Genomic DNA, 16,511 nt, shown 5'->3' with positions numbered 1-16,511 from the left:
ATATGCTTGGGATGCTATATTTGTAGAATGAATGGTGTCTTCCTGCCTGGCAGAATGGGGTTGGAATTGGATGGCCATATGTTGGGAGGGTTTGAATGGGGTCACTCCTGCCTGACATGAATAGGATTGGGGTTTCTGTATTCTGAGCCTGGGTTATCAATGGATCTGCTCTGAGCTTGATTGCTTTTGCTTCTGCAGAGTTTCCTTTCTCCCAAATCCATCCCATCGGCAGTAGATTAGTCGGGTCTGGATAGGTGAATTTTGGAGAGGCAGAGCAGCCTAGGCAGCATGGAAAGGGTAGCGGCAGAGAGGCAGTGAACGGGGAGCCTTCTCCCGTGGGAGCCTGCTGTGCACATGCACTCCTTCCCTCCCCCCTCCCTCCCTGAGGCTTACTTTCTGAGGGGGGAGGGAGGGGAAGTGTTTTTTTGGGGGGGGTTTTGAGTGGAGGACATAGCTTGCTTGAGGTAGTGTCTAGTGTCCAAATTTGGTGTCAATTCCCCCAGTGGTTTTTGAGTTCTGATGGTATCACAAACCATTACATTTTTATTTATATAGATTGTGTATTTTAATTATTTTAATTGTTTTCATTCTATATCTTAGAATTAAATTCTATATTTTCTATATCTTATTTAGTTGCTTTCAAGTATATTTTATATAGACACACACACACACACACACACACATACACAGTATATCATGTCTTGTATGCTTTTAATTTGTTCTCTTTTTAATATTTTGTAAGCCTCATTTTTTAGTTCCAAAGTCTGTTTTTTGTTTACACACGCGCGCACACACACACACACACACACACACACACACATGTAGAACATCCCAATTTCCTACATGCTGAGTATTTCTCCAGGCAAAGATTTTTTTCTTTTTGTGGAGATTTAAAGTGCTTTATTTTACAAGCCCAACTTCTTTAGCATTCCTTTGAAGATCCACAAATCAAAATTGGAAGTGAGTAAATAATTTTTGTGCATTGTAGCAGAGTTGCTTATTCCTGTTTCAGAAGGATCTTTCTGATTGTTGACAATCTGGCTACCAGGCTCAGACTGTCTCTGTAATGCAAGTGCCCTGTGCAGAAGTGAGATGTGGCTTACAGGTAAAAAAGATGTGCCATGGGACATCCTAAAATTAAATATGAATAAGGAGATCTTGCTCTGTATTAAATACCAAAGTTTTCTGAATTCTGAAATAAATTCTGAAGTGCTGTGGGGTGGGGGTGTATCTGAATTCCTTTTAATTAAAGTGAAGCATTTGTGATCAACCTATGTGTTGGGGCATAGCTATTGAGTAGACATGTGTCTAATCAAGCAGTGGTTTTTAGCTTTGATGGGAAAATGGCCCAGCTAAGCAGAATTATACATAACCTTGGTGGTTTTACATTGCCTTCCACTGTGATTCCATTTCTTGCCCACCACTGAAATGTGGCCCTTGAGACCTTTTTCAGACTGAAATGAGTTCCCCACAAGCAAGTTAGAGGTTGGCAACTGACTTACTTACTATTGATCTTCATAAGCTGCATAATCAACATTTGGGTTTTTTTGTAACCAAAAGAATGAAATAAAGATCTTTACACAAATAATATTGGTAGCATTCCAAAAACTGAATTCAGTGGCAATGAATTTATAGCATTTGCTTACCACTTATCACAGGTTAGAGCAGATGAGGATTAAAATGGACTTTTGTCTCAAAATCATTCCAGGTAACCAGATGAAGTACCCACCCGCCCAATCTTCTTCTGAGCTTAAGTGCCTCTCCTAAGATGGTGAATCCTAATGGAAAATTATTTACTATTTTACTGGAGATAAATCGTCCTTGTCCTCAACTCCCAGACTTAAGATGAAGAAAAATAATAGCTCATGGAGATTTGTTTCTACCATCTGTTTTATATTTTGAAGTTGCATAACATCAACTTTAGTTTGCCATGCACATTGTCACGAGCAAAACGTTAGTCAAATTACATAGACTAAATGTTGAATCGTTTTAACATGTGGAACTAATTTTCTAGTATTTCCCCCTCCCTTCTTTGGCTTTATGAAAAAAGAGCTTGATGACATTTTTGGTACTTTTCCAACTCTTCTTTGCTGAGGGTAAACAGGGGTTTTAAAAAGGTTATGTCTAGAAATACAGTCTCCCTATTGGGGCTCCTTTGTAATATTTTATGGTCTCAGTCTAGAAATCGTTCACTGTAATTATAGCTGAGAGCAGTTGCATTATCTGGGATTTTTAAGAAAAGGAAAGCATTTCTAAGTACAGAGAAGACTGTAACAGCTCACATTCTTTAGCTTAGGTAGCATAAGCTTCCAATGCAGTAAGATCTTATATCTGTGGATCAGCAGTCAGTGGATCCTATATATATGGTTTCACTTATCCGTAGTTCACAAAACAGCCATGGGTTTCTTTTGGAGGAAGTTTAATCAGGAAGATGTCCCTTTTTTTCTGGGGTGACAAAACAGAGCAGGAAAAGGATGGGAAGTCAGCTTTCTTCCAGGTGAGAAAATTGAGAATTGGCAGAGCAAAAATTGCACCTGTCAACCCCAAGTCTGAGGCTGTTGGGTGTATGTTAAATGGGAAGAATCAGTACTGCCACCATTGTCAAATTCGAAAGCTGTTGGTCGCACATTTTCCCAAAAACCTAGAGTTGGAGAGGAGTGAACGGGAGGAATTGCCATTGTCACCATTGCTAACGCTGGAAGCACATTGAAACAACAGTCTTGGGCTTTTGTGAGAGGTGGGAGGGTGAGCAAGTAAGCTTAATTAGGATACTACCCATTTTTCTCTGGGGCAGCAAAGCGGAGTGAGGGCTCTGTCACTGGGGAGAAGTATGGGAGCCACCTCTCCTCCTCCCAGGCAATGAAATAAAAGAACACGAGGTGAACACGGGGCAGGCAGGGAGAATAGCAGACACTATTTTTTTTACTCCAAGTGTGAAAATAAAGTTTTTGCTATTACCCACCATTTCATGTATCTGCAAGAAATTCTGGACAAGATTTAAAAACTAATGGGGGCAGGGGAGTTGGTCAAAACTCTTTCATATATCCCAGACCTCTATGTTCCTTAGGTTTCATAGGAATGGTAGCCAGAGCTTGGGACAGTTTCTTTTTTAGGCTACAGCTTCTAGAATCCATTGGCCAGCATATCCAAAAATGGGAACCTTCTAATCTGTGAACAAATCACGCTTTCATACTTTAAAAAGTTTCAGTTTGATGCAAAAATACATTTGTTTAAATGTTTCAGATAGCAGTGGAATGGATTCTTAAAAAGAGAAACGTTGCATGTCAACCCTGCCGCCTCCTCTTCCCATTGTAGTTACATTCCTGTTTGTAGATTGAGATACTGCCTACTCTCTCTGTTCTATTATCTTCACTCCATAAATGTCACATGTAGAGAAACTGCCTGATATCCCTATGCCCATACAAACTTCAGCCTGCTTTTTCATACAATGAGAGCAAAATTTCAAGCTGTCGAGTTACATATAGTAACCCAAGGCAAAACTAAGAAACAACAGAACTGATTAAATTCAACTTGCAGAGAATAGAGGAATTGTAAGGAACATTATGTGTTTCAAGAAGCATCACTGTTTGGTGGACGTTCCATAAAGTAAGATGTTTGTGCAAAATAGAGGGTTTTCTTACTGACATTATCAAAATTGCAGAATTTTGTTCACAGTGTCCTTGATTATTTCAGTGTGTCTTTTGTGTGAGTCATGTGGTTTTGCCTCCTCATTTTTTGGTTTCACCCCTTGGTTGTGGTTTCTGAAGATTTGTGGTTGGAATCAAATGGTGAACACTTAAAAGTGGTTAATAAAAGAAAATGTTATAGTCCAAGTCTTCCACTAAAATAAACAAGAACTGTTGCGTAAAAATATAGAATATTCCTGTACGTATCTACTCAGATGTGCCTCTCTGATTTCAAACTGATCTTATTCCTAGTTAAGGAGAATAGATCTATATCCTTAGTAACCAAAAGGACATCATTAGTATTCTGATTTTTCATGTCCATAATTACAATCATTCATTTTTAATGCATCTTCACAGAGCTATGAATAAAGCTCAGGTTAAAGGCCAGCTTTGTACTATGGATGGAAACTTCCAGTTAGCTGAAGGACTATTCCAGTCTTTCTTTTGATGTCCAGAAAATCTAGCAGTTTATGAGTAGTAAAAGAAAATGTAATGCATTTTGCATCAAAATTACCATTTAATGTATTTCTTTCTGAGATGCTGAATTATCTCCTCATCTTAAAGGGAATGGCATGGGGGGAAGTTGCTTGTCGTCTTAGTAACCGGTCAGAGCTTACAGTAAAGATATGGAAAGAGAATGCTTTATAGTTTGGGGCTTCTTTAGAATAGTTGTATTTTGCCTTTTTAATCCTTCTAGGCTCAGTGGGACTTGTAAACTGAAAAGATTTACTGCTGCCCTCTCCAGGGGTGGCCATAGAATTAAGAGTTCAAATTTCTTAAATTCCTGAATTCCCCAAGAGGGAAAGGAATAAGGGGAAGTGGCAGTCTTTATCTCAGTGGAAAAAAAATAAGATTATTGGCCAGTGACTGTAGATATGTCTTCTCTACATAATGACTTCAGGAGTGCTGGGATAAGAATTTGACTTGCCTATGCCCTTCTTATATTGTTCTTTGATTCGATGCCAAATGTGCATAAACATACACAGGTACATGCATAGACATGTAAATTGCTCCCTTGGTTCAAAAGTAGTTGCACACACAGTGAAGGTCAGTGGATTAAACTAAACAGCAACATTCATGTCTCACAAACCCATTTTCTGAAAAGTTGCTTAAAATATCACACCTGGAACAGCCGAGGGGTTGCTAGCATGAAATAAGGTACCATTACAATGTTTTGTTCATCACTTTAAAACATGAAAATTGTTCTGTTGGTTTGGCCTTTTCCATGTCTTCCCAAATATTCCTCACCACTGGTTCACTATTTATTTATTTATTTATTTATTTATTTATTTAAATTCCTTTCCAGTTTTCCTCACATGCAGTTTAAATGTATTTCTGAAATGTTGATTTAAATCATGTTTGTCATTTTATAATATACATTTCCTGAGGAAGAGTAAATAATTTCTGTTTAATGGATCTCGCCTTTCAGCACAACTGAAGTTTTTATTATGTTGTCAGGAGAACAATCTAAATCCTCTGGTTATGCAGTGCAGACCTTTTGCGCTAAACAAAAAGCTTAGAGGCTAAGGCAGTAGGTGGTAAGATTATGAAATTAAAATCGCCGAGGTACAAGATTATTTTAAGGCAAAGGGCCCAGGCTTACCTTTCCAGGAGCACTGTGAAGCAATTTTCCCATCACATTAGAAAATGAATGTTCATGCTGCTTATTTGATAATTGTAAATATTCATGTTCTGAACATTTAATTACATTAGACACAGTGCATAACCTTGTGTATTACGCTTGATCTTAGAAGGGAAATATTTTCCTTCCTTTGTGATTTTTGTGTGGAAAGGAGGGCTCAATTCAGAAGGTTTAATAGAGAGTCTTGGAATCAATCTTGTGTGTAGATTTTTATATTAGAATTAAATGCCAGTATATTTTTAAACCTTATAAACAGTGTATCTGAAACTTCCATTTTTCTATCAATGGATAGGTGCTCAAGGGCAAGTGGGTACAGTATCAATATAAATCCATGGACTTACAAAATGAGAAGAAAGGTTAATTTAGGCATTGCAACAATGTTGTTAGCTTGGGGATTTAAAAGAGGAAAGACAAAATTGCTTTTTTTATTGAAACAAAACTGGATTTATTGAGTAAATTTCACACATACACATGTGTTAGAAAAACTGTAAGAATTAAAATGTCATGTCTATTCTTTGGTATCTATGTGAGTAATAAATGTCTAATGCTATGAGAACCAGTGTGATGAAATGGCTTGAGATCATGGTTTGAATCCCTACTCAGCCATGACCTTGACCAAGTCATACCTTCGCAGCCTCCGAGGAAGTCCATGGCAAATAATTTTCTCCACAATTCTTGCCAAGAAAATCCTATGGTAGATTCATTTTAGGATTACCAGATATTGGAAGCAATTTAAAGCTATCTACCAACAATAATAACAAATATATACAATGCCTCTATTTCATCTCGATGCTTTAGTATGTACCTATTTATTTTCTTGATCAGTTTAAGCAAATAAACAAAATGTGAAAATGGATGACATCAAGGTTCATTTTCTTTAGCAGTCCTGGGGAGAATCTGATCCACAGGCTGCATTGATTTCCCAGGACCTCCATCTACCTTAAAATGTGGGTTTTCCACTCAAGGTGTCCCATGTACCCTCTGGACCAACATAAGCAATTTCATTATGTTTAAAAAAGGCCCCTTTAACAACCAGAGTTAGTTTTAATAGTTTTTAAAGGTAAGAAGAAGCAATAGGTAGTGCGCTTCACCAAGGTACAATGAAGAGGCATGTAGATTTATTGGACATCAGGTTGCAGCAGGCCCCTCAGTAGCATAAATTGTCTTCATAAAATGCTTAAATATATTCTTAAAGTAATATTTTCATGATGACTAGGAATGGGCAACCATATTTTTTTCTGAAAAGTGCCAGGGATCTTTGATGGGCTTGGGCCGGGCTTTAGCACAGCTGGTTAACTACCAGCTGCAGTAAATCTTGCCAACTGAAAGGTTGACAGTTCGAAGACCAAGTTAGAGTGAGCTCCTGGCCTTTAGCTCAGCTTCTGCCTACCTAGCAGTTTTGAAAACAGCAATGTGAGTAGATAAATAGGTACCTCTTAAACGGGGAGGTATTAAAGGCACTCATAAGGAAATGCCAGTGATTTGATCAAGGAGGAAGTTAATGCACATGATTCGATCAAGGTGGAAGTTTACGAACAAAAGTTCTTTGACAAGGAAAGTGGAGCGACAGCACTCCCCCCTCCCCCCATTGCAGGAATTGAGTACAGACTCCAAGATGCAGAAGATGGGAAAGCCAATATATACCACCATGTATGTACAGTTGTTTGTCTTGTCCGTGTATAACATCATTGAATGTTTGCCATATACGTGTTTTGTGATCTGCTCTGAGTCCCCTTCGATGTGAGAAGGGCAGAATATAAAATAAATAAATAAATAAATAAATAAATAGGGCAGAAGACAAGTTGTTTGTGGACTCTCTGTTCTACCCGTGCCAAACTTTGACAAGAACTTTGGAGGCATGGACAAATTGAGTGATGCCCAAACTGGCCTGTAAGTCCTTGGCTTGAAGGGAAGAAAAAGACTTCCTCTCTTCAGCTGAAAAAAATCCATGCTGAAATTATGGATAAAGTTATTGGCAAAGCTTTACTTCCCTCACTTTTCTTGTCCCACCTGTAGGAAAGAGAGTGGGAAGAAGAACAGATAGAGCTTGATTAGAAAACAAAAGATGTGCATAAGTGTCTGTGAATTCCCTTCATCAAGCTGTTTAAAGTATTTAGGTATCGGTGAGCATATATATGCATGCAAGAGTCAGCCTGGTGTAGTGGTTTTAGCGTTGGACTATGTCTCTGGAAACGGAGGGTCACATTACCACTTGGTTGTGGAAACCCACTTGGGAACCTTGGGAAAGTCACACTCTCTCACAGTCAGAGGACGGCAAAAGTAATGAAGTCTCTCTGAATGCATCTAGCCAAGAAAAGCCTGTAATAGGTTTGCCATAAATTAGAAATGACTTGAAAACACATGACCAATGTATATGTACTTGCTGAGAGACTTGAAGTATACACTCATCCTTCTGTTCCTTTCTCACTACTTGCAGATGTTCATGGGGCCCCACCTCGGCATACTAAATAAAACCAATTGAGTAGAAGTAAAGTCTATACAGATTCAGAATAAATTAAAGGCAATGCTGGGGGAAAGCAAACAAAAGCCTTGAAAATTAAGGTGCATTTTTTAAAAAGATGCATTGCATTAAGGTTATGTTATATGTAAACAATTACATGTATTTAGAGAAAACCAGATTTCAAATGTGAAGCATATCTATCTTAAATGTATACCATTTGGATTCTGTGGCAGGCCCTCTGGATGCAATATCCTATACTTTCCCACAAAACATAAACATCTGTTTAATTTAATTCTGGAAGCATATGTGTGTTTAATGAAACTAGCGTGGCTTTAAGTCTCCAATATCATAATCTTTTAATCTTTAATCTTTTGTCTATTACCTATTCTGTATATGGCTGTTTTCCCCCTTGTAAATGCTTGTTTCTAAGAAGTCCTTTTTAAAACTTTTTTTCAGAGGATATTCAACTCCTTTGTGTACACAGAAAAAATTTCAAATGGTGAAAGTGAAGTTCAACAGGTAAGGAAACATTTTTCTGATTCTTTATATGATTTTAGTAATATAGCAATAATATACCATATGCTTTTTACTTTTGAATGCATGGTTTCTATGTCATGGTTTTTTGTCTTCACTTTTCCTTGTTTCATTCCTGTAATGTTCTCATGCTATAGGAGCTGAGATTTAATATCTTAACTTGTGTCATGAGCAGGTGTCACCAGAGCTCACTACTTCAGGAATATTATTTTTTTAAAGGTGTCTTTACTTGAATGAGAGGCTTTTGATCAGCTGTCTTCATACTTTTTCTTCCCCTTGCTTTTTAGATGGCTACTTTCATAGTAGGCCCTGGTTCTCTAGTAAAGCTTCTCTCAGTCAAGAGTCCAGCATTCAAATCTCCTGAAGTGTAAATAAGACAAAACAAAACAAAGGCAGTTCATCTGGAAGCACTTTCCCTTGTCCTCTGCCTGGGAGGGAAAGTAGATCAAAGAATGATGGAGTGAGCAGGGCCATGTGAGCCCTCATAGAAGGGCCATTTGGAAGCAAAAAGTCTGTAGGGGAAACAAAAAGAAGCAACTGTGCCAATTATCCCCAATGTTAATGATAAACACAAGAGGCGGGTTATGTGGCCTTCTGTATTGTACCAATTAAGATGGGCATGATGGCCTTCTATACTGCACCGATTAAGGTGGCAATTTGGGCTCTGCTTTGTGAAGCACTCATGGAAGGAGTGCAGACTTTTTCTCTGTGTGGCGCAGTACATTAAGGCTTATTCTTTGTTGTCATTGTGTACCTTCAAGTTGTTTCTGACCAATGGCTAGGTTACGCTCGTACAGTAATGTTATCCCTCTGGCTCATCTGGCCAGGTTTGACCATGCCAGTATCTGTGAGCTCCATGTTACTGGAAGACTGACCAATCCCCATCAGCTGTATGTTACCATAGTGAAGGTAATTGTAGACTTTAATGTGATTTTAAAAATTGTCATTATTACTGGTCTTCTCATAGAAGAAACATCCTAAGTTGCTTATAACCTCAGAGTCCCTCAGAGTGTCATTTAGAAATTGACCAAAGCTTGTGGAATGAAAAAAGAAGATCCTATGCCTTTCCTCTCCTCCAAAAGAGATTTGTCTTATACCTCATATTAAGGACTCTCTTTTATTTATTTTTCTATCTAAAGCAGTTAGTATTTAACTGGGGGCATGAATTGAATTGTTAATTATTAATTTAGTACATTTTCCTCCCACCCTTCTTCCAAGAAGTTCAGATTCTCTTTGCTCCCACCCTTATCTTCACAGTTGTCTTACACAGAAGAAGAAAAACTATGTGAAATAGAGATGTAGGTTCTTTCATGCTATGACCAATAAATATAATTATTTTCTCACTACCACGGGGGGGGGGGGGGGGGAATGTCCCTTCACAGTACTCTCACCACATTTGAATATTCCAAAATATTGTGGAAAACCTTTTTAAAGAGAAAAAACATACAGCTCATAAAAATCCAGGTTTTTCTACAGAAAACCATGATGGAAACCTATTTTCTTACAAAAAAAGTTCTCCTGTTTAAAAAGCCCACTTGGTTTTCCCTTCAGCATAAGTCATTTGCAATACTTTGCACTGTCAAAAACCTTTTAAAAACCTGCACATATTTTTTGCTTGTGTATTATAATTCCTGATAGGTTTCCAGAGTGTTATGTTTGGCAAGATAAGGAGCCACAATACCAACTGGATACAGTAGAAAACCTGTAATCACCATACACCCTAATGCAAGCATAGGCCCTAGTGACATGCATAGGAATTCTTTGTAAATTGGGTAGGATCAAGGATGCTGCTCTGAGATCCTTGTAGAGATGATAAGCTTTATCACAAAGTTGATAAGGAGAGAAGAATTCTAAATTGACAATCTTGAATGTGTGTAATTCCTGTGACTATTGCCAGACTAACATTAACAGCTAAGGCACTTTTACAAAACTGGATCATTTGTATAGACCAAAAAGAAGGGAGAGTTGGCATAGCGATGGATATTGCATAAAATTGGAACTACATTTTCATTGCTTGGTTGTCGGAAACAGCTATTACTAATTAGAGCTTTTTGTCATATCAGAATAGTGGGTGATAAGTGGAAGGAGTTAATAATGCCACCAGCAATGGTAACAGGTCATATGAACTGGTTATAACTCTGTGTTGACAAATTCTCTTTAATCAACCAGTTTATCACCGTGGCTTCCATTGCTGGGTAAGTGGCAGTGAGCTCTGATAACTCGATAACAGACAACATGATAATTGATAATAATATATTGTCAGTGTCACATTATTTATTTCATCCTTTAAGGAGTGCACTGTGCTTAGCTAAGTACTGCAGAGTATATTTTCATTAGATACTCTTAGATTAAAGTTAGCCTTATTCAATAGTTCCTTGTGTTTGGTTTCCATTGCTTATGAGGATAGCATTTCATCTTGACGATTAGTTTATGTAACATAATTTGAAGTGAACTGATAGTTTGTGAGCAATAGTCCCAAAAGAGCTTTGAGAAGAGTTTAAAAAGCTAACATTGGGATATTTGACATAATAATAAAAATAATCAAACTTTATTTATATTCTTTCTTATCTCCTCGAGGGACTCAGGGCGGATTCTAACAAACAAAAAGACAAACATTCAATGCCTCAGTAACAATAACTGCAAATGTCATAACCCATAATAACCCCATATAAAAGGACAGCTTAAACATGACATCTGTAACTTAAATAAAAACATAATCTATCGAAAATTGTAACTAACATAAAATGTAAACATAAAACATCCTAATTAATTTACAAAAGCCAAAGATGTGTGTGTTACTTGTGTGGCCAATGATGTTAAATGTTCAGACAAGGCCCAAATACATTAATAATTTCCAATCAGAAGTCTGGTAATAGTCTTTCTTCATCTAATCCTCTTCCTCTCCATATGCTAGTGAACAAAAATAGGTTGTCAGCTGTTTGTTGAAGGAGAGAAGCTTCCACCATCCGTACTTGAGATGGGGGTGGGACTGAGAGCAGGGCCTCCTCCAATGACTGCAATCATCATCATCATCATCATCATCATCATCATCATCATCATCATCTTTATTTGTACTCTGCCACCATCTCCCCAACAGGGACTTGGTGCGGCTTATATGAGGCCAAGCCCAAACACAAATTACAGCAGCATAAAACCGAAAACGCAGACAGCAAACAATAACATCATAATTACATAAAACATATGAAAACATAACGGTATAAAATTACAATAAACACAATCACAGGGACAATGGGCGGGCTACATGTAAAATTTAAAAGAAAAATGCCCAAGTTGGTTTGTAGGAGGTTATGTGGTTAGTCAAACATCAGTAGTTATCATACCCACCCCCCACATGGTAGCCATTTATATTATTACAAGACACCACCTTCTGTGTTTGGTCTTCTAACAAGTAAAGTTTTATTCCACCCACTTATTTACCTGATCTCAGGGGAAAAGGTGATTGTTGTATTGTAGGAGTATAAATCTGGTAATCTCCAGAAGTTTTGGACTACTGTAAAATTCTTCTATTTTTTAACCATGATCCATGCTGACTGAGTCTTATAGGGTTACCTGGAGAGACTCATATATTATGCTTTTGGCATAACTGTACACTTTTTGTTCACACTACTTGTGTATAAATACTTGTGTCTACTTGTGTATAAATACTTGTGTCTCAATACTTTTTTTAACTTTTTATTTTTAGAATTTTATTAATTTTTATATAGATTACAACAAAAGAGTGAGAACAATAAAGTATATGAAATTGAGGAAATAAAGAAAAAAAGAGAAAAAAGAAGAAACACAAAAGTTTACTAAAATCCCAAATAACCCCTAAAAAAAAATTCTACAAAAATACACAAAAAACAAAAAAAAAGAAAAACAAAAAAAATGACTTCCATTCCATCTTCTTGGATCATATCTTCTTATTATTCAAAAATATAAAATAAGTTCAAAAAGAAATTGTCTCTCTTGTTTCTTATTTTCCCAAATTGTCCAGATATTCATGGAGATTATCCCAATTCGTTCTTCTTAGTATCATACCTGTATTTTTCTTCAACAAAAAAGTCAATTCATCCATGTCCTTTATTTCTCTGATTTTTTCCACCCATTCCTGTATGGGTGGTACTGAGTCTTTCTTCCATTCTCTAGCAAAAACAATTCTAGCGGCAGTCGTCATATATGTAAAATGTTTATCCTCTTGTTCCGTCAGTTGTAGATCTAAATCTGTAAAACCTAACAAATAATACTCCGGTTTTCTTATAAATGTTCTTTTTAAAATCTTTTGTGTCTCTTCATGAATTACCCTCCAAAACTTTACTGCTTCTTTGCAAGTCCACCACATATGGTAGAAGGAGCCAACCTGTTCCAGGCATTTCCAACACTTATCAGAAACTGTTTTATACATTTTAGCCAATTGTTTCAGTGTGGTATACCATCTGTGGAACATTTGTGTCTCAATACTTGTGTATAAACCTTAGAAATAAATGAGCCAACACTTTGTATTTAGTTGTATTTTAAGTGTTTATCACAATGTTTTCACAATGCCATGAAAATATGAAATAGTGGCTAAATATAAAGGTAATGGTTGGAAGCAGTTGAAATAGTGTTACTTTTTTTTTTAAAAAAAAAAGCACAACAATGTATTCCTTTTACTCTTAATTCCAATTAACAAATGTGAGATAGTGCTCATTGTAAGTTCCCTGCTTTCAGATGTAGGTTGAGTAAACAAGAAATAGGGCTGGGAAAGCAGTATCTTCTTCATCTCTCTGTGATAAAAATAAGGCAAACATATTATTATGTGAATAATTAAATATCTTGAGAACATTTTGGTCATCCTGGAACACAAGTCTGCTGCACATTATAGTCAAGACAATCTTTGCTGTGGGCATGCTAAATTCGAGTGTGTGCATGTGAGAGAGCATTTGTGTGAAATTGAGAGCTAAAAGGACTTATTGTCAAAGTAACTATAAAATCTAGGCCTTTTGGAAGCATCTTGATCCTTTCAAAGACAGTTTCATTGGCTTTATTCAAAGGATAATGCTTTTCCCTATCATTTTCTGGGTGGTCTGTACACCACTTAGAATCATATGGGTTAAATTATACAACAGCTTTTAGAAGAAGGTTTGGGAGAGATATTGGGGGGGGGGGGGGTCTTCTGGTAAAGCTTCCAATAGTTATTGCTTACAGCATAGCCCTAGATGCATACATTAACCCTTAACTAGATATAAATAAATGTCTAAACATTCTAAGTATTGTGATGAATACTTGGCTGTCAGAGAAGATCGATGGGGCTCCCAATAGGCATAACTGCCATGGTTAAAAGCTCGGGATTGAAAGATCGAAAGAGTAAGTGAGCACTTCTGTTTTAATTATAACTGGGTCTTTTAGCGCTAATGAATCACAAGTGCTGGAGTTTTATCTGTAAGAGGAATATATACAAATTGGTCATATTAAAACAAAAGCAGACAGATTGTAAGCAAACCTAATCCTCTATCAGCCCTTTCTCTTCTTGTCATTTTTTAGCACCCTAACTGTCATCCTAAAAACTTATATTGCCAGTTCATCAGCTGAGAATGTTTCTTACCTACCAATCCATTATAATGTGTAAGCATGCCAACTTTCTACAGACCAAGGAAAAGGGAAAATGCAGCTGTTTGGCTTTGGCTGAAAATAGTTATTATGTTAGGCTTTCATGACACCTGAGAGTCAGACTTGACACACAGTTCTCCAAAATTTGGAATTGACTGTTGTTTGTAATAACATCCTTGTAGATTTCTTTCAGCTGGCATTCTAGTGAATACATTTAATCAATAATAAATAAATCTAGGGAATATAGTTGATACTTAAGAATCATGCCATGGAAGAAATAATGGTAGGGGTTGTTTTGTTTTTGGTTTTTTTTTGGGGGGGGGGTTGCAAACTGAACAAGTAAAAATATAACAAAACTGGGTTTTACAGAGATTAAACTTGCAATTATGTAAGACATCATGTTTCTGCTACGCAGAAAACAAATGACAGAACTTAAGAAATACCTCAGTTTCATTGGAACAATTTTTAAAGAAACAGTTGTGATATATTTAACTTCAGATGGACTATGATATGATGATAAGGTGAGATAGATTTTTAAAAGTTGAGCTTTATTTCAATATCAACATGGAATTAATCTCTACTCTTCAAATTCCTGAAGAAGTTTGTGAAAATCATTTTGATTGATTCTCCACCAGCTCATATGCTCTTCTCACTGAAATTCTTTCCCACCTTCAACTCCATCTAAAGCTACACAAATGCAGTGGTTAAGACATCATAAAAAACTAAAGGTTTTACCTTCTCTGCGAGTTCACTGATTAGTCTCAGCTCTTCGACCATTCTTGTGTCCTATAGGGCAGAATCATTATACGGATTCTAGAAAAAAATGCATATGATATTCTTCTATCCTTCTTCACTGTTGTGTTGTTTCTTAATCTAATAGGGGAGAACAACTGGAAAAAGTATAGAAGAACAGGATGGTTTTTCTTTTGTCCCAGGTTTCTTGGGGCCCCGGAAAAACAACCAGAAATGTTATTTTAAGAAATCCTAAAACAAAACAAAAAAACAAAAAAAAACCCCCAAACAAACAAAAAACCCAAAGCCTAAAAGTTAGACAATGGTTTTGAATTTTTAAAAGTATTTCAATATAGTATATGGTTTTTTCGATGCTTTTTAAAAAACATCACACATTTGTTTTGTATCAAATGTCCTATGGTCCCAAGTGAAAGCAATAATAATAAACATCTGGATGTTAATGTTTTGTGGTGTACCTAATCCTGTCTGATGTTGTAAGATAGTCAGGGTTAGCCCTGGTTAGTACTTGGATGAGAGATTGTTGACAAGTAGCAGGTGCTGTAGGCTCTATTTCAGAGGAAGGAATTGATGAATTCAGCTCTCCATATTCCTTACCTAAGAAAAACCTGTGTGAAATCCTTATGATCACTATAAGTTGAGAGACAACTGAAATACATATATAGTCAGAGAGGCTCTGTTAAAAGTTGTATCAGAGGCGTTGGTGCTTTCTCCTCCCATTGGCCGTTCACCATTTCTTCTTTGTCATTTCAGCTTTAATTACTGCATGCCTACTTATTACATGAGCTCAAGCAACATGGTTCACAAAGAGCTTTGAATATCACAGAATTGTGCAGGAGAACCTGGTGATATCTAGTGAAAAATTATTTTTAGTTCACCAACAGAATTCTCTGATCACCTTCCACCAGACATTGGTCATAGAATGGCACTGGATGCCTAGAGAAAATACTTATCCAAGCATTGCTAGGTCCTTTTCTGCCATAATGTGGCATGCTTTGACTGAAAGCCCAAGACATTTTTCTTTTCAGATACATGAAAATGGTACTACATGAAGGATTCTGTAATGCAGCATTTCTCAACCTGGGGGTTGGGACCCCGGGGGGCGGGGTCATGAGGGGGGTGTCAGAGGTGTCACCAAAGACCATCAGAAAACACAATATTTTCTCTAGTTCATGGGAGTTCTGTGTGGGAATTTTGGCCCAATTCTGTCATTGGTGGTATTCAGAATGCTCTTTGATTGTAAGTGAACTATAAATCCCAGCAACTACAACTCCCAAATGACAAAATCAACCCCCCCCCTCCCAACAGTATTTAAATTTGGGCATATCAGGTATTTGTGCCTAATTTGGTCCAGTGAATGAAAATGCATCCTGCATATCAGACATTTATATTATGATTCATAACTGTAGCAAAATTACAGTTATGAAGTAGCAACAAAAATAATTTTGTTGCAACACGAGTAACTTTATTAAGGGTTCACGACATTAGGAAGCTTGAGAACCACTGAATTAGAGTGAATTTTCTTCTCTTGGCTTTAGATTTTTCTCAATTTTTAATTAACATCTTAGAATTTACTCCAGCAACAATCTTATTTTAAAAATTCATCAAGAAACTCCTTCTTTTTTCTCCAAGGTCCCATGAATTTCTGTTCTTGATAGTCCAGTGTTCTCTTTTTACACCCTATACTTATCTAATCATGTGGCATTTAGTGTGATAGTGCCACAGTGTTTTTTTCACAGATGATGACTTATCAAACTTTTTGCCATTCTATCTATGATAAGATTTTCATACAAGCCACATTCAAGAGTTAACTAGGATAGATTTTTTTCTTACAAGCTGACTTCAATCT

The 16,511-nt window shown here is 36.8% G+C and overlaps 1 protein-coding gene across 2 annotated transcripts in view; it reads left to right on the top strand.

Annotated features, from left to right (window-relative positions):
* Positions 1 to 16,511, top strand: part of CACHD1 (cache domain containing 1) — a 146,998-nt gene that overhangs the window by 46,242 nt on the left and 84,245 nt on the right. For both annotated transcript variants that reach the window (XM_060773667.2, XM_060773668.2), the window contains exon 2: positions 8,246 to 8,308. In XM_060773667.2, the coding sequence (XP_060629650.2) occupies positions 8,246 to 8,308 (63 nt within the window). The remainder of the gene's footprint in view (positions 1 to 8,245; positions 8,309 to 16,511) is intronic.

The sequence above is a fragment of the Anolis sagrei genome, chromosome 4 (genome assembly GCF_037176765.1).
Source record: "Anolis sagrei isolate rAnoSag1 chromosome 4, rAnoSag1.mat, whole genome shotgun sequence".
NCBI classification, from domain to species: domain Eukaryota; kingdom Metazoa; phylum Chordata; class Lepidosauria; order Squamata; family Dactyloidae; genus Anolis; species Anolis sagrei.
The sequence above is the reverse complement of the archived record's forward strand: the minus strand, read 5'-3'. Positions and strand labels throughout refer to the sequence as shown.